Genomic DNA, 22036 nt, shown 5'->3' on the forward strand with positions numbered 1-22036 from the left:
AGCAAACATTACATCTTTCTCTCACGTTCTTTCATTCCTTCTTACTGTCCTTGTCTTTTTTTCTCTATCCAGTGCATTCTCATTACCTATATGGACACATGCTTGCGGCCTTTTGAGAGTGATATGCCAAATCTGGAGAGGGAGTCCCGGGTGCCACTGGGGAAGGGTCTTCACCCCTCTTGTCGCCCGGCCTCGCCTCCCATCTTTCACCTCTCACCTCTCCTTCGGACACGTGCAATACAGAGGCCAACTCTGACCTTTGAACTCTTGAGAGTGCTCATTGGCTGCGCTCGCTGCTGTAAAGGAGACTCGTCCCTGTCTCTCCCAGTTTACCCCAGTGCTCCCAGTAGCCTTGTTGTTGTGGTGTTGTGCTCCTGCTCCCCTGGTGTCAGCTGTGGGTTCTTGTCCTGGTTCTAATCTCTCAACATGGCCAAGTCCAAACCAATCTTCCAGTGTCATCGCCTCAAAGGCAAAACAAAAGTTGGTTAGTGTAAAAAGAAAATATATAAAAGAAAGCTGATAAGCTATTGATTTGGACTTGGGAATGATGAATACTTGTATAAATGGCAGATCCCACTGCACATTGCCCCTCTACCGGTTATGCAAGGTATTACTCATTTATCGTCTATGTACATAAAATGGATGACTTATGTTTTTTATAGAAATATTATATATATATATATTGGAAATATATATGGAAAATAATATATATAATTGCTGTATGAAACCCAATGCCCTGTATTCGATAGTGACTGTTCTCTTTCTCTTCCTCTTTCTTTCTCTCCGTGTCGGACCTTTGTGTGTCTTTTGCTGTAAGTGTGTGAATCGTTAGTGGGAGGGTCTCACTAAAGAGGGGGTGTGTTTCTACAAGGACTCTTCACAGGTTCATGGGTCCAATTCCAGACTTTTCTCTCTTTGCCTCTTCTTCTCCTGTTCTTTCCTTTTCCCTCCTCCTCCTCCTCCTCCTCCTCTTTTGACACTATGTAGCTGTTACCTCTCCTCTTTTCGCCTCTCTCGCCTTCAGTATGACACTATGTAGCCTAGAATAGAGAGAATCCTTTAATATGAAGAGTGTGTGTGTATGTGTGAGTGGGCAAATAAGTCTCTCTATCGGAGACTTGAAGAGAAATTGTGTGTGAAAGGCCGACCCCAGCCATGTGACCATGACTTTTCTCTGTGGATGGGTAGTGTGAACACTGTAGCTCCTCTCTGTTGGTTCCTTACTTTCTCTCAAATCAAACTGTAAACTGCTGCTCAACATCAGCCAATGACAAACACGTAAAACTGCTCAACGTGACGGACTCCTCTAATCCCGTCCCGTCACCTCCCCATTTAGTTGCCATGGAGACGTGCCAGTGAGCAGTCAGTACTCTCGGCTGACCAACTCCTCATCCAATGAGAACACAGCATATGAACCAGTGAACAGCTGGATGGGTGTACAATCTTTTATTTATTTTTATTTTAGAGTTTTTTCAAGGTGTCTAAAAGGTGTAATGTGCTATGTGGCAGCTATGAGTACTGTGTCTTTATTCCAGGTGTGAAACAATGCTGACAAATCAAGATTTTATTATTTGGCTATTTAAAAAAGTGAACTGTATTTATGACACTATATAGACATAAGTAAAGCTGTTTTTTAAATATGTTGGTTGTTGTTTTCTTTCTATCCCGCTGGTGACAGACTAAAGTTACAATCTCCAAGATCTTCTTTCTTTCTACTTGGTGGCACCTAAAGCAATAAGCACCATTTTCTTAACACCTGTCACGCAGCCTGTTTAAGACTGGACTCATTTCAAACCTTTATTTACCCAGGTGTATCCCATTGAGATCATTGATCTCTTTTTCAAGGGAGACCTGCTCAAGAAAGTTCCACATGAAACATAAAAACATAAACAGAACACCAAAAAGGACATCTTACAGAATCATTACAGGGATTACAATTTACAATAACTATCCACATGAGCAGGTACCAACAGCTTCCGATTGAGTAGCATCCAACGGAGCTTTAAAAATATTTAGTGGCACCAGATTGCTCAAACTGTTACGCCCTTCAAATTTACGGACACATACCTTTTTTACCCCACTGAATCGGGGGGGACACTTTTACTTGTTTTTGAAGCCTTGTAATTTTTTGTGATCACCCTTTTTTTGTTGGGCCTTAGTAACCTTCAAAACCAGTGCGGCTTCAAACACGAGGGAGATAAAGAGCGAGTCTGTTGCTATGGCTCCGCCAACCAAAACCTGGCAGACCGACCACAGCCAGGTGATTGAAAACGGTCACTAACCGCTTATAATTTCTGGGAATGTCACCACAATCATCCAAGGGCTTTCATGAGTGAGCCATGGGCTTGAACACCATTGTGCTACTACCTCTTTTGGCGATAGAGGTGACCCAACAGACTTTTTTTGTAATTAAAACCTCTGATATTATGACCTTAGGAAAGTGACAAATATTGTATTCAAAACAGTCTTTATTGCAAGAATTGGACAGGAAAATATCCCTTTTCAGAACATCTACAAATACACAACAATCTTAGTTATAAAAGTCAAAAATAAGTTAGCAAAAAATAAAATGGCAAAACCACTCTGTAGAAAAAGGGAACGTATTTACATCACTAGCATTCATAACCAGTTTAAATTAAGCAGATCTTGGTCAAAACTGCCATGGTACATATTGGCCCCACAAATAAACTCATGGTTTTTTTAAGCATAACACACACAAAAAGAATGAAAGATCAGGGAAAGATTTCGAAAAGAGGAAAGACTTAAATTAAGTAAGGAGAAAACCAGGCTTTATCACTCCTCTGCGACTGTATCATGCTGAAGGTAAGCCTGACAGAGTTACTATAGTAACTAGTTGTTGGGTTCATGCAGTAAAGTCCTTGAATCTCTAGTTAAACTAAGCTCCCGCGGCTCTGGTAGACAGGTCTGGACCGCCGGATAAGTCAGGGAATAAAGGGAATACGGCCTCATTGAGAAAAGAAGGAATTCAGTTTGGCTTGCAGACCCATCGATCAGCAGAGTAACAATTAAAAATATATATTTTAAAGTTTTAGCATAAGACGCTTAGATCAATAGAGCTGGAAAATAAATTAAATTGAACCGGTTATCAGTTTGATTTGCCAATTATCTTTTTTTGTCAGTAGCTCTATGTGCACCTATGGGTCCGCAGTGTTGGAGGGTCTACTTGGAAAGTTCCATAGAAAAGGCCACCGATGAACCTGCTGCAGTGATGCTGTCCACAATGGAGTTCAGGGCGCGCATGTTCCCCTGCTCCGGAGAGTCAGCGGCACTCAGGAGATCTGAAAAAAAACAACCCGGTCACACTTTTAGTATCTGAGACAAGATGGATCTGTTTGTTCTGTGTAATGAGAGTGTGTGTGTGAACAGGACTCACCCTCGCTGCTGTAGCTCTGCGTGCACTGCTCTGGAGTGCTGCTCCACTCGGGGCTGCTGCAGCAGGTGCTGCCTGAACTGGGCTCACTCGACGACACCTGTTACCATGGAGACGCACACACAGAAGTCGCTGTCAGTCACTGTGTGTTATGACACGACACACCCCGCCCCAGACAAGCACTACGATGCAATACCACACACACACACACACACGCCTCTCAAGAGGTAAATGTAAATAATGACTTTTATGTGCTGATTTATACAGCAGAGGATAAAAGAGATCCAACCATTAGCATTTCTCTTTTCAGTTTGGTATTATTATCTCCTTTAACCTTCAAAAAAGTGAACATATACTACAGTGTGACACATATCAACTTGATGATAATCTTAAAAATGTTAAATTAATGCAACATGATGACAGGAAGTGTATCTGTTTGTACTATGGCTGAACACATACATGGAAATATCCCACAAAGTCTCAAAACATATCCACAGTGATCGACTCTGATTGAGGCCGTCTCACAACAGCCATCTTTTTTCCCAATATATATCTATGTGCTGTATCTCTTCATCTAAATGTAATCCTAGTATCTTGTGCCTCTTCGTGTATTTTGCCAATTTGTTCTTTCTGTTTTCATTTTGGCTCCCATCTCATTCGTGAACATGACTTTCTGCTTCATCCTCCTTCCTCTGGTGTACTCACTCTAGGCAGGGTGGGGCTGGGTCGGTAGTGCAGTCCCTGCTGTCCTGTCTCAGTGTCCTGCTGGTTGAGTGAAGACACAAGCGCCTGCAGCCTCTCGATGTACTGGATGGCGCTCCGCAGGATCTCCACCTTGGGCAGCCTCTGGTTTGGGTTCATCAGGGTGCTCCTCTTCAGAGCCTCAAAGGCCTCGTTCACCTTCTTCAGGCGCCTCTTCTCCCTCATTGTGGCCGCTCTCCGACGGTCCATGGTAACCGTCTTCCTTTTGCACAGCTTACAGGCCCAAGGCAGGCACTGACCCGGGCAGTGGGGCTCGGAGTGAGGGGACATGCTGTCTGGAGAGGCTTTGTCCTCTGTTCCTGTCACCCCAACTCCAACACCCCCAGACAGACTCCCACACATGCCCATCATGGAGTTCCTATCCTGGTAGGAAGATTGGTCGTACCCCCCAGGCAGGCGAGAGGGGAAGTAGCTGTCCCCTCCCTCGTAGAAGCGCTGGTCGGGGTAGAAGTAAGGGTTGGTCTCAAAAAGCTCCATGCTGGACAACGCTGTGGTCTGAAAGGGGACAAAGATTCCTGCTTCCCCTTGGACTGCTCTACGCTACGTGGTGTTTGGTTCTGCGCCTGGAGAGTGTGTGTCGGGTGTACGTGTGTGCGCCTGTCTTCTTCCTGGCCTGAGTTTGTGATGAGTAGAAGACGTGTGGAGAACAACTGGTGTGGAGCAACTGTAGGCTGGCATTTAAACCCCTCTGCCTGCTGCAGGATCACAGGGTTAAATTTAGCACGAGCCCCCAGAAACCTGACACGACGTTTAGCTGTTGCTGCACATCTACACTTCACATCTTTGTTGGGCCCTGCTCTCTAGGGCTTTAGGGCCCGGGTGTGCGTGTATGCGCCCTTGTGTAGGTTTGTGCACTCGTGTGTGTCTTAAGAGGCCAGGATATGATCAAGTTGCCGTGGAAATGGGAGAGATAACCTGGGATCAAAGACGACCGTCTTAATGAGCTAATCCCAGACTCGCGTCTCCCTCCATGACACCATGCATAAAGTCCCCTGGCTTGGGGGTAGAGGAGGGGGAAGTGGGGACAGTCTGGAGACAGCTGTCACTTCTACTAGGAGCCAATGATAAGCAATGACAACAAGTTGTTGGGCTCTTAGTTGTAGATGTAAAGGAAGTGATGCCAAAGTTGTTGTTTACTCTAAGCTTGGTCCCAGATAAACATTTATTGTGGTTGAAGGTTCAGAGATATGTCCTAAATCGATACTAAACATGTAAAAACTTATTTATTTGCCATGAACACTCTCGCCATAATTGGGCATTTGTTTTTATGGACCCACATTCATATCTTCTGACTTTCCTCCTAAGATGATTGCACAGGGTGATGCAAGTGACCTTCGGGAAAATACTGGACTCGCGTTCAGACAGGCTTGTGCAGGAATGGACGGAGTATAGTCAGCCACAGTCATTTGAGAAACGAGTTGACACTGGGTACCATTACTCTCAGAAAGCGAGGGACAATAATCAGATGACCACGCAGAGGTATGGCCTTCGTTGTCCTGACCTCTTTCAGTTAGCGGTGTTAGCCTAGCCACCGGGTGTTAATCCATCCAGGACGTGTCTCACCTCATAGCTCAGCAGCTAATTCAGACTTGCTTCCGCTAGTATAGACAAACATCCAAAATACACACTTCTGTCAGCAGAGAAGTGGGCTGGAATGACAGGCGTAGTGTGAGATGTGTTGCATCCCTGTGAATCCCATATTACTACCATGTGTTTATTTTCAAAATGTGTTTTATGCCTCCGTGCCAGTGACAGCTGGGACCGGAGGCTTTCTGTTGTTTACTGTTTGTCTTTCCGTCCGTCCCATTGAATGCAATATCTCAGAAAGGCCTGGAGGGACTTTCTTTAAATATGGCGGTTGACGCCCTCTTATTCTCAAGGATGAACTGATTAGATATATGTGGTTATAAGCCAAAATTCAAAGGTCAAAGGTCAAGGTCACTTTAAAAAAAAAAAAAAAAAAAAAGGGTGGCCAGAATTCATACTTTAATTATGACCCTTTCACACAAATGTCTAACAGATAAAATGATGAAGTGATGACATTTTGTGCAGACATGGAAGTAAACTTCATCTTGAGTGGTATGTGGAGGCACACAACTGCTAAGAGGTTCTGTAGGCAGTAATAAATGTGGAGCCAGAAAACTGACAAAAGGCACTGATATATTTTAAGTAACATTTTGTATTTAAATGTAATGTTTAATTATTAAAATTGAATGGAAAGTAATATATGAAGCTAACCTACCTTTAACCTCCAGTTGATAATTTAAAGTCTGAATTATTAACTATTTATTTAATATTATTATTCTAATAATTTTCCCTAGCTAAACTCCAATATTTCCTGTCTTCCTCACCAGATTTTAAACTTTCCTTTATTCTTACACATAGATTAACATAATTAACCAGGCCTAGAGAGGAAGTAGATCCCCTGAAAACTCAAATACACACTAAGCACCAGCCTATACACTTAGCCTATCTAGCTACAACTTTGTTTTATAAATCTCCCAGTGTCAGTGTAGATAGTAAATAGTGTGGGTAATGTTATTCATCCATATACTGTACACTGTCGTAGAATCACTACAGTCTCTTGACAGTTGCTAAAGAAAAAGTTGTCACGAGAATGGTAACAATGTTGTTGGTTTATGCAATTTTAAATTTCACTGGAATTAGAAAACGAACTTTAAGTACGTAATTATAAGTATAATGTTATATTTGTGACTAACTTTCTTTTCTTTTTTGGGCGGGCATGAATATGCACCTGTGGCAAAACATTTACAATATTACTATTTACCAATTACGAGCTGCACGTTTGAATACAGCACAGTGCCCTGATTCTTCAGATGTTTCCTCTTTGATTTGTATGTCAAAATGTAGTTCCTCAGACTTAAAGTAATGGTATCTTGGGCTATTTTCAACACTCACAGCACCATATGATTATTAGTGTGTCATGGCAAGCATTTTGACATTAGAAATAGAGCAGGCATAATTAATAACACTAATTATGGGTACATTGTGTTTAATACTTCAGTTCCTGTGTCATGGCGTGGGCTGGCTCAAGGGGAATAGCTGACTGGCACACCTACAGTACATGGAGCAGAGCTGTAATCATTCTAATTAATTACACCTGTGCTCTTCCTGCTATCACAAGTGAACATGTCTGCTGGGAGAAAGGCCTTTTAGGAACCTGACTTGTAATTAGTGCTTTATTAAAGGCAGATGCTCAAGAGACTTACATATATGTTAAAGAAACACATACAAAGTTATGACAAGCAGGACAAGCCCACAGCATGTTGTACTGGAGCCTGGTTTGGGGGATCAAGCGCTGTAATTCACCACTTCCTTCTTTTATTGTACCTATTCCAGTACATTACTTATTCTTTGTTTTATAAGTTTAGGGTGTTAACATTAGATAGATAGATAGATAGATAGATAGATAGATAGATAGATAGATAGATAGATAGATAGATAGATAGATAGATAGATAGATAGATAGATAGATAGATAGATAGATAGATAGATAGATAGATAGATAGATAGATAGATAGATGGATAGATAGAATAAGGTACACGTATTATAAACACATACAAATCAATATTAGCGTCAAGTAAGGAGAGTAAGAATATACATTTAAATAAAAAAATGAACATTAGCAGCAGGTGTATACAAATTTACAATAGAAAATATCAATATACAGTCTCACTAGGCTACAAAATATAAATAAATATACAACAGACACATAATAGCATTGTATTAAGAACACATTCAATTGTGCAAAGTAGCTGTTGTGCAAATTGTATGTATTTTACTTTGCCTCTCAGCTATGAGTGAAAGTATCCCTCTGAATGTAAGATAAGATGATTTGTTGTACAGACAGGAGCCCTCTGGGACCCCCTCGGTCTGGCAGGACTGGCCCGCGGTCTCGTCCTCGGCTCCGGGTCGGGTTGGGGTTGAGGCAGAGTGCAGAGTGGAGGCTTGGCGCAGGACTGCGGTGGGCTGTCAGGTTAGTCTGTGATGGATAGTCACTGATGGTGGAGCGAGTACAAAGACGCCTGTGTTGCTCTCGGGGGGACAGCAGGGAGGGGGTCTGCAGTGTGTCAGAGTCACTCATAAACCTCTGTCATCGTAAACCCATTGTCAGCAGAACTAGAGAACTTGCGCGTGTGAGTGTTTTCTAGTAGTTTTTGGCACACACTTGTGTCTTGTTTGAGGAACAAGTCCCCTCTCAGCATTTGCAAGTGAGCACTTGAGATGGAGTAAACCAGAGGTCGGTGTTTATTTACTGCTTGCAGAAACTGTACCTGTCTTCAATCCTATATTCAGGGAGGAAGTCAAACTAACAAAATAAATATCAGACACAATTTAAGTGACAATTAAAGATTCCAGAAAAACCAAATAAAATGCAAAAATAAAAAATGCTTTTAGGCCAGTTTGAGTGTGATTTAGTGTGAGGCCAAATTATTTAAACACAAAAAAATGTTTTTACTCAAAATCCCCATAGCAAGCGTGCATTGGTCATCCCTGTGTGTGTGTATATGTGTGTGTGTGAGCGTGTGTGAGCGTTTGTGTGTGTGAGCGTATGTGTGTGTGTGTGCGTTTGTGTGCGTTTGTGTGTGTGTGCTTGCATGTATGTGTGTGTGTGTGTGTGTAACAGGGATTGCCCTGTCACTGGCAACACTGTTCCACTTCTCCTCAGTGACAAGCAGCAGCACATTGTGGGACAGCTGAGCAGGGGGAGAAATGGGGGGGAAGGGGGGAGGGATCAGTCCTCCTAACCCCAGGTTAGCTTCAAGATCATCACTGACCTGGAGAACTGTCATCTGAGCGCAGAGGGGAAATCTCAGATATGTAAGAGGAGAATAACATAACAACAGTGAAGTAGTGTTGATTAAAGGGGGATGAACAAGGACCTCTACCCTGAGATCCAATATGATACACAATACCCACAAAACATGTACTACAGGAGTATGAGTGTTTGGTGATAAATTGAACAGGTTTTCTATTTTCTTAATTATAACCTTGAAGTTTCAATGAAACATCTATATGATAGTAACACTTGTCTCTATTTGCTTTTTCTTTAAATATATGCTAAGACTTTTATTTGTTTGATTTTGAAGGTAACTTCCCATTTTCCCTGAAATTACTATGAAAATACATTATATAATTTACAATGCATTGTAATATATATAAAGTTCCTTTCAAGCTAACTTATAAACAAGACTAACAAGACTTTTTGTATGTTGAATGAAATCTATTTTGTGCATTAACATAATGCAATTCATCAAAATCAATAACTTTTCTGTCAACATTAAAACCTGATCAACCATTATTCTATTATTAAATATCTAAGTACAGATGATGGTTGCTGGAGCAACATGTACATGGAATACAGATTAGTGTACAATACAGTAAAAAATGGAAGGGGAAATGTGTTTTTTTATTAATGTATAATGGATGCATTGCTAGGTTTAATGTCTGGACTCGTGCAACAATATTGTGGACTGGGTAAGTGCCTTTCAGAGGGGACATTGTCACCATAGTGACAACAAGAGAGTCCCCACTGCGTCGTCCCGGAGACTGTCACCACACTGTCGCCATGATAACTGCACATCCATTACTGGACCCTTTGATAACAGTTTTTCATACATAGCTCTCTTCTTTTAGATTCTGTTGATCTATACTGACGAATAATACAATTAAAATACACTAGACAACATTAATGGTGAAGTGTGTTGGGCAGTATACCCCGCCCATCAATACACAATGAAAGCAAATCAATCACTCTGAGGTAAATGAGTGGAAGCCTTTAGATACCTGCTTTACTATGCCCCACTGATGCTGTTGAGTAATAAACCTTACATAAGCTGCAGTGCTGTGCCATATGACTGAACCCTGAAGGTGATGTGACACTGTACGGCCTGGCTAATCAGCGGGAGAATACTCCCATTCATTGCAGTTCAGAATGAAGTGCCCACACCTGTGTTTTCACAGGGCTCTGGAGGCCTGAAGAAAGCTTTATAAGTCAGGGGGAAAACAGTAGTTCTGTAGCCCAACCATGCTGCTGCTCACTGGGGCTTTTATCGCAGGGTAATCCCCTACAACAAACAGAATGGCCGGCATGTGCATATGCAGCTGTCGCAGTCTTAGTGCAAGTGGTGTCATGTTAAATCACAGGAATGGACTGAGCCCCTGAGCCATCCGCTGCCCTTCCCTGCACTGGCATCCCGCTCACTTCGAGGCTCCAGCACACAAACACATACAGTATACATACTCATGCCAACGTACATAACCCACTTCCCACTGACATACTTTGCAGCACATACCCTTGGAGTTATTCACTGTAAATAACTTGTGCTCCACATAAACCAGATTATTTACATGACATATATTCCAGTACTGCCACGGGTTCTATGATCATTAAAATACTCAGGTTCTACTGGAGGTAAATCAGAAAGGTGTCTGACAGGGTAAATCCAGGCTCTCATAACATCCATCTCGTTTAATTAGAAGGCAATTTACACCCTGACGTTACACAAGTGTAAACCCCAATCTGCATAGCTCCTTTAGGAGACCCGCTGAAACCTGTCTAAGGCGAGTGATGTGTATATGAGCGCAATGTTGTGAGATCTGAGTAGCTATGCAGAAACTAGGACCCAGATCAATTCAGCATAGCTCCCATATATCATTTTCTTTGTCAGACCTCCTGCTGTAGGTAAGATGAGACAACAGCTTGAATATGTTTCTACTCAAATGGACTTTTATTGTGTCATATCTATCTCATTAACCCGTTATGTGTTCTCTTAGTTGTTTGTATCTCTGTCTTTATTGTTTGTTTGTTTTATCTCTGGCTCCACTGACCTTCTCCCATATCAGCAGCAAGATTAATTTAGCATCCTGGTTTCTGGAGCGACAAAATAGTCGGGACACAACAGAGAGAAAGTGTGTGTGTGTGTGTGTGTGTGTGTGTGTGTGTGTGTGTGTGTGTGTGTGTGTGTGTGTGTGTGTGTGTGTGTGTGTGTGTGTGTGTGTGTGTGTGTGTGTGTGTGTGTGTGTGTGTGTGTGTGTGTGTGTGTGTGTGTGTGTGTGTGTGTGTGTGTGTGTGAAGGTGAGAGAGGATGAAGGTCCTGTCCACACATTCAGTTACAGATACCCAGACACACAATTAGAAGAAAGCAAAGGAGGGTAACCAGGCTGGAGGTATGCAGACGAAGGACACCGGAAGAAGGTGACGCAGAAATACTTGTGTATATATAAAGCTGCTATAAAAGTACATAAGAAGGCCAATAAGAGCAATAAGGTGATAAAAACCGGCAGAAGTATGAGAGCGATGTTTTACAGAGTTTCCATCTCAACTATTTTTCCTCTAGGAAGTATTGCATACGCCATAGGGGATAAAGCGAGAATGTGTTAAGTTATTCTGGGGTGGAGATACTGTCACCATGGAAACATTCAGATCCCTTACCACTCCCTGGGCCGTGCCATTGTGAAGCTGCCATGTCACCATGCAGGGGTGTGATGCCATGCTTCGTGTCTACGCTCTGTGACGTTCGTACAAAGCAGTATGCTCTTCTTGATTTAGATGCAGGGTGAGAGGAAGCAAGTATGGCTGTCACGAGCATTTATTACTCAGGGGGAAATCACAGGGAGGACGGCAGCATACATGTAATGTCTGCCAGCGGTGGAATTTAACTAAGCATTTAAAGTACCACTGCATATTGAAGGACATTGTTTTATTCTAGTATTTCCATTTTATTATTCTTAATATTTCTACTCCACTACAAGTTTCAACTTTCTTCTCAGAAACGTTATGTAATAACTTATAATAAGGCATTGCTGTAGATGTAACTACCAGACAGTGTATTTAAGCAGAGCTGGATCAGTTGATGAGTCAATATAAAGTAGGGTCAATAGAAATACATTATCATTTGTCAGTTCCAGCCTCTCAAATGTATAGATTCATGCTAAATTACTTATGTTAAAAACATCTGCAGACTAATCCATAATAGTAAACAGTCATTGGTTACAGTCATATTTACAAATATTTAAAAATGAGTTCAATGATGGCTCCACGCAGTAAAATGCTGCTCACACATAAAACATGAAGAATAATTATCTAATTATATATTATATAATAGTAACAATCAAAAGCCTTACTGATAATATTCAAATGACTCTAATTTGCATATTTACAGGTATTGATACTTTTACCCAAGTACAAGGTCTGAAAGAGCTCCCCCCAATGTTGATGTTGGCTATTCAAAGAGCCATGTCCACTTTAAAGCACTTTGAGTCAAATAAGTGTAAGAGTTTAATGTAATTATTATATATGTTTACTGAAACATCTCGTCAACCTTTTTGTGGTTTCAGAAGGTGGAGAGCTTCAGAGAACGCCCCTTTCTTCACACTCAGGGTATATTCCCTAATGGGTTATTATTATCTATCTAACTCCCAGGGGTAATATAGCTGAAGTATTTATGCACGTTACAAAGCAGAAGTGTTACAGCAACAAATAGTGGACTGGAGGATATGGTGTCTATCCCAAAAATAAGGAAGCAGGACAGTGAGTAAGCAGAGGAGAGTTGCAGGTGCTGGAGAGCAGTCAAGAAGGAGAGGACACATGACAGCTGGCCTGTCATACAATGACTTACTCTTCAACCAAAACACACACACCCAGCTGCAGTGGGTACTGTAAATCAACGGTCTCTGGTCTGCAAGATAACTAAATAAATAAATCACTTTCAACTCGTTATTGCTTTATGAAACTTAATTTTATTTCATGACAGGTAGAAAAAAACCAACTATATGAGCTGTACCATGTTAACCCTCATTACTCTTAGAACTGCAACAAGTCTTTCATTTAGAACCAGTATCAACTCTATAATACGTGCTTAGCCATTTTTATAGTCTTTATATAGACAAAGCTTTATTTCCCTCGGTGCACAATTATGTAGATAAATACAACAGGTTACATTAATCTTGTATAGCTCTTATACAGCTAATATAGCTCTCACAGCAGCTCAGTGCTGGCTCTAGTCACAACGGGAGGCATGCTCTATGAATGCATTACATGTTATTACCGTTACTGTACAGTGGCAGTGGGCACGAGTTAAATTATGAGACTTCCCCACCTGCTGGCTGAAAGATTAAGCACAAGTAAAGAGGAGATCAAGAGCTACGACATTCCCTCTGCGCTGAGCAGAGTCAAGAATGAAAAACTTTCGGTCACTGGATATCCAACTGTTAGCGTTTTAGAGCATACTGTATTTGGAGGAAGCTCACACATCGATACAATCTTCAAATAATACAGAGCCATACAAATAAAATATATACTATACAAATTAAAATTCAGAGTCATTACGTGGCAGTGTAACGCTGAAATAAAACCTCCAAGAACAAATGCCATCGAGGGTACATTTAGTAACTTATCCTGTGTCCTTAAACTTTTCAAATATCTTCCAGAAAATGATTTTGCTGTACAACACAGAAGAGCTTCGTAACACACGCAGCCTTTCTGCTTCATTAGAGGTGATGGTCATCTGAATTAAAACTGAATCATAAATAAATTAAATACTGAATATACAGGAACTGTTCATTTATCAACCGTTCAGCAAGAGATGTTAAGTACCCTTTCTGAAAGATAAGTTAAACTACCAACAATTATATGACATGACTTACTGCAGGCATAACTGTCATCAGAGACTTGGCAGCTGTGAATATGGTATTGAATACATATTAAACATCAAATGACTAGCCCGAGAGGAAATTACAGTAAATACTTCAGCTGTGCATTCTCAAGCAGGCTAAATTCAATTCTACATTTTAAAACAATGTGTTGAGAAACTTGACTTAAACCACCCCATTTGTATTGTACATTCAAGTATGCTGAGAAGATTGAGAAGCGTAAGAGGATACTTCCATGGAGCTGCAAATGGTTCCTTCAATCTTGTCTTCATAACTCAAATAAGAGCCACAACACCTAAAAGGACATAGAGGTTTTTTTAAATGTTTTCAAAATGGCCTATTAGATGCCTTATGAAATGTTCTTGTAGTTTAGTACCTGCACTGATCTTTCCATGTTGTCCAGATGAAGGCTCACGTGGATCTACTGTATGGGGAAATAAATCAGACAAAACTAACAGAACTAAGGGAAGCAATAATAACCAGCATCATTCAATGTAAAAAACAAGAACATTCACAGCCTGGAGAACAAGGCTTCATGAATTCAAATAAAAGCTCACACAAACTGTACACACCTAGGTGATCTTCACATCAATAAATACTTGTGCATGTCCCTTATTGAAGACGTGGCTCCAAAACAAACATTTGGTAGGACAAACTGTCATGTCCAAGATGTCTTCTAACAATACTTCAGAGGCACTGTGATGTAAAGTAAAGCATGCAACCAAGAGCAAGCTTCACTAAGTGCTATACTTATATAATAAATCTGTGTGTATCTGTGTTGGTTTTAACCGTAAGGTGCACGTTTTGTATGTGTGTGTGTCTATGAGCAGAGTGTGCATGTGAACTGTCGAATGTGTGTCGTATTGTTATGTTGTCGTGTCCCTAGAAGCTAGCAGATGTGTGTGCACTGTTTAGATGAAGAATATCTTAATAACTTTTTGAATGATTTTCCCACACCCAGGACAAGGAGCGTGGAACTTGTGAAGCCTCCTTGCACATGTGAAGCAGGTGAGCAGGTGAGCCGTACGTCCGTGTATGATGTTCCCGTTGCGTGGTCGCACTCGACACAGCTTGCAAAGCTCCAACAGGGCCTCGGGCCTAACTTCTTCAATCTCCATGCCCAGATTCTCCTGACTGTCCCCCCCTGAAAACTGCCCATCACTGAGAAAGCTGGAGGGCCAGGGCTCCTTGCCTTTCCTTGAAATCATAGTGGGCAGTGGGCGGTCGGCTGTGGAGTGGGATGGCAGGATGACGGGGTCCGACACCGTCCTGCTGCAGTCTGGGACGTCAATGCCCGCGTCACTGTCATCCTCCTCATCATTATCATGGGTGGTGAGAGAGCTGCATGCTGGGATGTCAGGAACGGAGAGGGAATGGGCGAGTCGGGGGACATCTTTGTACCAGTTCTTACGCAGAGCCCAGCAGCGCACACAGTACTTCTGGAAAGGAGTGTTGTACTTCCTGCACTCTGAGCACTGCCACGCATCCTGAAGGGGAAGGGACATCCAAAGTCACGCATGTGCAATTTTTAAGTTTGAATCAACAGCTTATTAAAAACAACCTACAACATAGAGTGAGAAAAGAAAACCATAGAAACCTGTGTGGAGATCTCTGTGTCCGTGTCATCGCTCAGACACTGAGAGTCCTCCTCTGGTTCTTCCTGCATCTTCAAAAATATATAACCAAGACTTTTAGTCAAACGTCTCGTAGTATTTTTGGCGCATTTATTTCTATTATCAAAATATTTGAGGTTATATGAGCCTGACAATTAAAGACAAAAACAAACGGCTACCTCTTTATCTGCTTTCTCCTCCTTCCCTCCTCCATCGTCATCCTCAGGTAGCACCTCCCCTTCTCCTGCGCTCCCTTCATCCAGTGCAGCCTCTTTCATCTCCACGCTCACCTGTTCACTCCCACCCTCCGTCAGGAACCAGAGGTCGTCGGTGGTGTCCGACACGATGGCCGTGTCCTCTTCCTGTGCAGGAGACAGCTGACACATCAGTCAGACCACCACTGTTACACTCCAATTTGTGCAATTTGCCAACATGTGTCTCTTAAGGGCTGAACCGAAAGCTACTCATACGTAGGGATGGGTATCGTTAAGGTTTTAACGGTACTGCTACTTTTATCGATACCGCTTAACGGTCCGGTCTTTTAACGGTACTTTTATCGGTTCTTTTGGAGAAAAAAAGAAGGTAAACTTACTAAACAAATTGTAAACAAAACTAACATTGCTTTTTATTTAAATTAAATACATAATATTTCACATCAAAAGAAACAACGTTTTAACAAATCGTATTAAATAATGTGATGACAGAACTGTAAACAGAATAGCTGAAATTTAACAAACTAAATAACTCGGTTACCTCTAATCATTAACCCATGTTTGTATCATGGAGTTAACTCCGTGTGTTGCTGCTAGCATACATAACACCTGACGTGGAAACGTTACTCGTGGATGGGGGGGTTACAGAGCTACTAGAAAGACAGTCGAACCCGGTGCATTCCTCCGTCTGGATGTGGGGCACTTTTGCTAAATGTTTAGACAAATTGCTCGTGTTACCGCCCTGACATGCTAAACTCTTATTTAACTTTTGGTAACGAGCATCGAGACGGGTAAAGTTTAACCACACCTCGGAGCGCGTTCTGTCCGCCATCTCCTCCGTGTGTGTGTTGCATGCATGTAGCAGCTGTGTGTGTAAACTGCATGTGTGTAAACTGCCCCGCCCCCTCGCAGACAGACGGGAGAGAGATCGAAAATACTAAAGATAATCATATAAGCATTTTGCAGTCTTTTTGCATGTTAGAAACGGAGTTGGCGACACTAACACCGCAATATAATGTTTATGTAGCAATAATACACATGACATATTTTTTACATGTCTCCAGTACCGATAAAAAGACAGCTAATGTTGGAGCTTAACGGTACCACGGTCTTTAATAATTCAGCCCCGGGGCCCGTTTAATACCGGGGCTCGGTACCCATCCCCACTAATACGAGTTGAACTTTCTAACAACACATGAGGTTTCTTACTTGGTTAGTGTGGATGTCAGTGGAGCCGTTGCTCCTGCGGCTGTAGTTACTACGGAGATTACCCAGAAACCACCAGGGGAGGCCAGATAGGTCCCACTCGTCTAAAGTAACATCCAGTTTTGGACGTTTGCAGGCTGACCGTGGCAGGCCTTCAAGGGAGTCTGGAGAGGTTTAGATTTGTTACATTCAGCATTTTGAGCGGGTCTTCTCCAGGGAGAACTGCATTTTATAAACCGACTGTTTGTTTACCATCGTCGGGCTCCCGAGGTCTTCGCTGGGAGGGGGTCGGCAGGAGAGGCGCAGCACTGACAGCCTCCAGCCCTGCTTTGACCACACCTCCACATATCTGGGAGGGGACATGTGAAGGACAAAAGTTAGAAACAGAGCCGTAACTGGGTACTTGGAGGGCTCGCAGCTCCTTTTCAAGGTGGCCTCTGGGTAATGGGAACAAGGGGCAGGGCAATTAGGGTACGGGACAGTGGGGAGGGAGGTAAAAACACATTTTTAAGATAAAAAAGGGAGAGCAAAACCATGTGGAGAATGAAAGAAAAAGGGAACGAGAAAGATGAGGTAGAAAAGCCAGCGTACTAATAAACACAGTGAAGAAACTAGTGAGTCAAGATTAAAAAAACAACTTTAAAAGTTCCATTCAAGTAGTGACTATGATCTATACTGAACCAAATATCCATGGGAAAAATGATCAGAAATGAAGATATGGAAATATATATGGACTTTTGAAAAAAACATTTAGGTCATCATCAGAATTAAACTTGGCAACAACCTCAGAGTATAATTTATTACATGTGTTTGGATTTGAAATGGAGTAAATTATTTAATTCATTAAGCCAGTGAGGAAAAACCAAGAACTGGCTTCAGCTCATCAGGGGTTAGACAGAGTCTTAGCCAGAAGTAGCTGCTTTAAAGGTGGATGTTGAAAAGGGGTGGGAAAAGGGGGTTGGAACACGGGGGTGGGGGGTTATGGTAGGGCCTGTGGCTGGATCAGGAGCTGCGATCCTCCAGTTTCGGAGCAGAGAAGAGAACTCTGAGACAGACAGAGAGGGTGACTCTGCCCCCCCATCCACTGGGTGGTGCTGGTGGATCGCAAAAGAGTGCAGATATTACCACCAGACCAAAGCAAGGATGGGGTTGTACAGAGACGGTGCCACTCTGTACAAATTCACAGCAACGAAGACAGCAGCCCTCACCCCCCCTCCTCATTACACACAAGCAGTCTGCAGCTCGCTTTAGCTACACTTGCTACACTAAGGCCAACTGGTCTCAATCAAACATTGGCATCAGTGTGTGGCCGCGAATGATACAAATATATCATTTATTATTTATTATTATTATTAACAAATGCTGTGTGTAGCGAGGTGAGAAAGGTTTGGGGTCTCTGTTTCTCCAGAGCACCATGTTTCGGTTTTACCTGACCACGATCCTCCACTCCGCCCTCTACACACTCACGGCCCACAGAAAGATTCTCTGCAGCGTCTGCATTTCAGATAAGACACAGTAACAGAAAAAAGAAGACAACCCCACCCTTTAATTATAGAATAACACTCTCTCACTAAGGCCTTCTTTTGCTGCTTTTTAGGACAAGCTTGAATGCTGTTGCTCTGGTCCCTGCATGTCCAAGAGATGCATAACCTAATCACAATCATTCATAATGTGTGCAAGAAGAAGGCTGAAACATGTTTAGATATTCTCCATATACCTCGGGATGTTTTCTTTTAAATAAGGCTAAAGAAGATGTTAAAGAAATGAAATACTGTGTTTGTCAAACCCAAAGGGAAGAGGGAAATTAAATATTTGCGTTTCAAATCAACAGAAATGTTCAATGTTCTATAGGAAATATATTCATACATTCCGTGTCCTTTCATGAAGCCCCGTGACGGAAAATTCATTTCATATAACAACAGTATAAAGCCTAAAATGAATATGCGACTTACCAGAACCACCAAGCACAACTAAATATTTCTTGAGCATTTCATACACCGGGCTGAAAAAGGAGAATATGAGAGATTAGAATGACCCTCCTTTTCTAAGATGTATAATCAATTATTAGTGTTGACCAAGAGCTAAATTACGGTGTGGATAATTACCTTGGGTTCTTGACGGAGAAGCTCTCCACCTCCAGCAGTTCTCCCAAAGGGTCATCCTGGCAGTGGACTATGTGCTGCCTCTGTTTGTCATACAGTTGCTTTCCCATGATGTACTGACCCAAATAGTGCATCACCTACACATAATACTGAATATCAGATATCACAAGGCACCTACAGGGTAGATATTTACCTATAGGAACACAGTACTGAACATAGTCTGAAGAACACTTGGTTATTAGCCAGTCCGACAGGCTGCACACTAACAAACATGCTTAACATTTCTCCTGACAGCTCACCTCTTTGAGTGTAAAGACTTCTTCCTGAGCTCCGGCAACACGCAGAATCTGCAGGAGAGGGGCTTTTGGTTGTACCTGGGCGGGAAGAGCAGTACCACCATTTAGCTTTCTATATGAAGTATACATGTGATGTTGGATAATTATACAGGCAAATAAACCAGTCATGGTTTTTGTTTAACTGTACCTGATTTCCCTCTCCAGGCAGCGTTCTGCATGATGAGCTTGATGCCAGAGGCTCGGCCGACAGGGCGTTCATAGTAAACAAACTAAGTCTGAAACACAAAATTATAACATGTAAGATAAACCAGCCTATACATTCACATGCATTTTCCATACAATCACATAATGCTGATGTCAAAGTATTTCTGTTTTGTGCTATTTTGTACTTTCACTCCACAACAATTCAGAGGTAAATCGTGTACTTTTAGTCTACTACATTGATGTAATAGTTACTTTGCAGATTTGCATTAATAATGTGAAATAGAAACAATCCTTAAATAGGACTTTATTTACACGTGGATTTAAATACACAAGCTACCCTGCAGCATACAAAGTAATAATTAAAATGGCTGGTAATAGCTGCACCATTACTAGCTTTGATAACACTTTAATGCATCAATAATTATAAACAAAACACATTATATATATTATTCTGTAATCTGCATAATGAGTACTTATATTTGGATGCTATACTTTTCTTAAAATAACATTGTGATAGCATGACTTTTACTTGTAACAGAGTATTCCCACTTTTACTTTGAGATCCGAGTACTTTTTCCACCTCTGGCTTCAATGTATTATTGTGAAATGGTAACCCCACCAAGGCTTACATATTTTACCAAATGTTGTGGTTGTATGTGATCGAAGCGAAATAGACAGCAGTAAAAACAATCTAGCGTAGCTGAGCGCTGCCTGGGTGGATCCTTACCCAACTGATAACGTGTTATATTTTTGCAAGAATTACGGTTTTTCAATAACAAGGCCAACATGATCGATTAGCCTAGCCAGCAAACGTCGGATAAATGGGTGAAATGTTAATTTAACACACAGAACAATGGCACCTTGCTAGCTACTGGCATGTGAACTGTAACATATGTGAAGCAGTGGCAGGTGACAAGCACGCCACCGTTACTAGTGAACGTGCCAGTTAGCTAACTAACGACAGGGCTAACGTTAGCTAGCAAGCTATTTCCTGAACGTTGAAAAATATCTCACCGTGATGAGTTGACATTACTTCCCAGCTGCTAGTTACATTGTCCCTCACGCCTTAACAACTCGCCGATACTCTGTAAATATGTATATATAGCTAAAGAATGCTGGCGTTTTTAACTCTAGCGCACTCTAACAACACACAGTTAGCATAGTTAACTACAGATTCAAAACGATGAATGCGGCTACAACTTCCGGCTGTTCAGACAGATAGACCAGGAGTATGGCGCCCCCTATTGTTTGATAAAAGCCTCATAGTTACACAATCGTCTGATATAACAACCAGTCAATGGAGATAACACTATCCTTATTGAGAGCATTAATGCAAGTTATCCAAGAGCTTTAACAATAATGGGAACTAAGCACCTGGGGGAAATTGTAGGTATATATATGTTTGATATGGTGGTACATTTATATTTCCATTATTTCAGTTGTTGAATAATGCTCAAGTAGCCTACTGTACTTAAGAACACATTTGTGGTACTTGTAGGCTACTATCAGGGCTAATTTATAAAAGTCTGTCTGAGGGATTGTGGCGGGAATTTGTTTATCAAATGTGGATAGAGAATCAAAGCATTCAGCGGTCTTTGTCGTATTTTATTTCTTGCAAGAAAGTTCCGTCAGTCATACAGAGAGCTCATCAGCCGAGTGAAAGGCGAAGAATAGAGTTTGGGTTGCATATTTAAACACAGAGAGAGGAGAAAGGGTTGGGGTTGAGCTTGGTGATAATGAAAGGAGCATTCTGGAAGTTAGGGAGGCCATATCAGGATGTTCTAAAAAATCAACAATGGCTAAGACAATTATTTGTTTACCTTTGCTAGGCATTAGTTCAATGAAATGAACTAAGAAAGAAATGAAGAAATGACATGCGTAAAATATTAGTTTTACAACCCGTAGGGGGTTTAAGTCCCCTATGTTTATTGGGGTTTAAGTCGCCCGTAGGTGGTTAAATATTATACTCACTTACTTATATATATAATAATATCATTGTGTGATTCTTATTTGCTAATGTGTATCTATATTTACTTCTTCTCACACATCTTAGCTAAGCTTGGGAGCATTCCTTATTAAGAAGATTTGTTGCAGTGTAGTTAGTTACAGTCTATGTGAACCAACAGTATGACCTTCAACTCAGGTGAACTGAGAACTTCCAGAATGCTCCTTTCATTATCACCAAGCTCAACCCCTCCCTTTCGATATATTATACTTTTTACTTCACTTGATTTTACTGACGGTCAAGCTACTAGACACTATATAAATTAAGATCTCTGCATACTAAATATACTGTCTATGCACATCAAGTGTTTTATTATCACCCGACAGCCAATACATGTACAGCTTAAACTCTCTTAATAATTTAAGTCATCTTTCCTTCTTATAATTTCCATTTATTTCGAACGATTGGGAATTTTACACTATTGCCTGGACAAAATATTTAAAGGATGACACGTTGAGCTATGAGAATCTCTGGGTTGTCTGAAATACTAACCAAGCATTCTATTTATAGAGAACATATTAAGCCTTAATAATGGAAATACCTAATGGGTCTGTTTTTAAATTCATAGC

At 41.5% G+C, this 22036-nt stretch overlaps 3 protein-coding genes across 10 annotated transcripts in view; 1 reads left to right on the forward strand and 2 right to left on the reverse strand.

Annotated features, from left to right (window-relative positions):
* Nucleotides 1–1642, forward strand: part of ppfia4 (PTPRF interacting protein alpha 4) — a 54382-nt gene extending 52740 nt beyond the window's left edge. For all 7 annotated transcript variants that reach the window (XM_079683170.1, XM_079683172.1, XM_079683171.1 and 4 more), the window contains one exon: nucleotides 73–1642. Coding sequence is in view for 2 of the 7 variants with exons in the window: in XM_079683172.1 (XP_079539298.1) it covers nucleotides 73–116 (44 nt within the window). In the remaining 5 variants the exon portion in view is untranslated. The remainder of the gene's footprint in view (nucleotides 1–72) is intronic.
* An 808-nt stretch (nucleotides 1643–2450) lies between these two features.
* Nucleotides 2451–6422, reverse strand: myog (myogenin). The gene is made up of 3 exons (XM_079683191.1): nucleotides 4097–6422; nucleotides 3395–3491; nucleotides 2451–3299 (listed from the first exon to the last, which is right to left on the reverse strand). The coding sequence occupies exons 1-3, from the start codon at nucleotides 4628–4630 to the stop codon at nucleotides 3181–3183; spliced, it is 750 nt and encodes a 249-aa protein (XP_079539317.1). The 5' UTR covers nucleotides 4631–6422; the 3' UTR covers nucleotides 2451–3180.
* A 6472-nt stretch (nucleotides 6423–12894) lies between these two features.
* mdm4 (MDM4 regulator of p53) lies at nucleotides 12895–20682 on the reverse strand. 2 transcript variants are annotated; one of them, XM_079683187.1, is made up of 12 exons: nucleotides 20477–20682; nucleotides 19446–19533; nucleotides 19262–19336; nucleotides 18966–19099; nucleotides 18813–18862; nucleotides 18290–18354; nucleotides 17113–17209; nucleotides 16864–17024; nucleotides 15622–15804; nucleotides 15427–15495; nucleotides 14206–15316; nucleotides 12895–14124 (listed from the first exon to the last, which is right to left on the reverse strand). In XM_079683187.1, exons 2-11 carry the CDS (start codon nucleotides 19515–19517, stop codon nucleotides 14741–14743), a joined length of 1482 nt encoding a protein of 493 aa, XP_079539313.1. In that variant the 5' UTR covers nucleotides 19518–19533; nucleotides 20477–20682; the 3' UTR covers nucleotides 12895–14124; nucleotides 14206–14740. The 2 variants fall into 2 exon arrangements, with proteins under 2 accessions (XP_079539313.1, XP_079539312.1); XM_079683186.1 differs by having other exon boundaries at nucleotides 15622–15819; nucleotides 20477–20680.
* Nucleotides 20683–22036: the final 1354 nt, after the last annotated feature.

Source organism: Notothenia rossii, assembly GCF_949606895.1.
Source record: "Notothenia rossii genome assembly, chromosome: 5".
Taxonomy (NCBI): domain Eukaryota; kingdom Metazoa; phylum Chordata; class Actinopteri; order Perciformes; family Nototheniidae; genus Notothenia; species Notothenia rossii.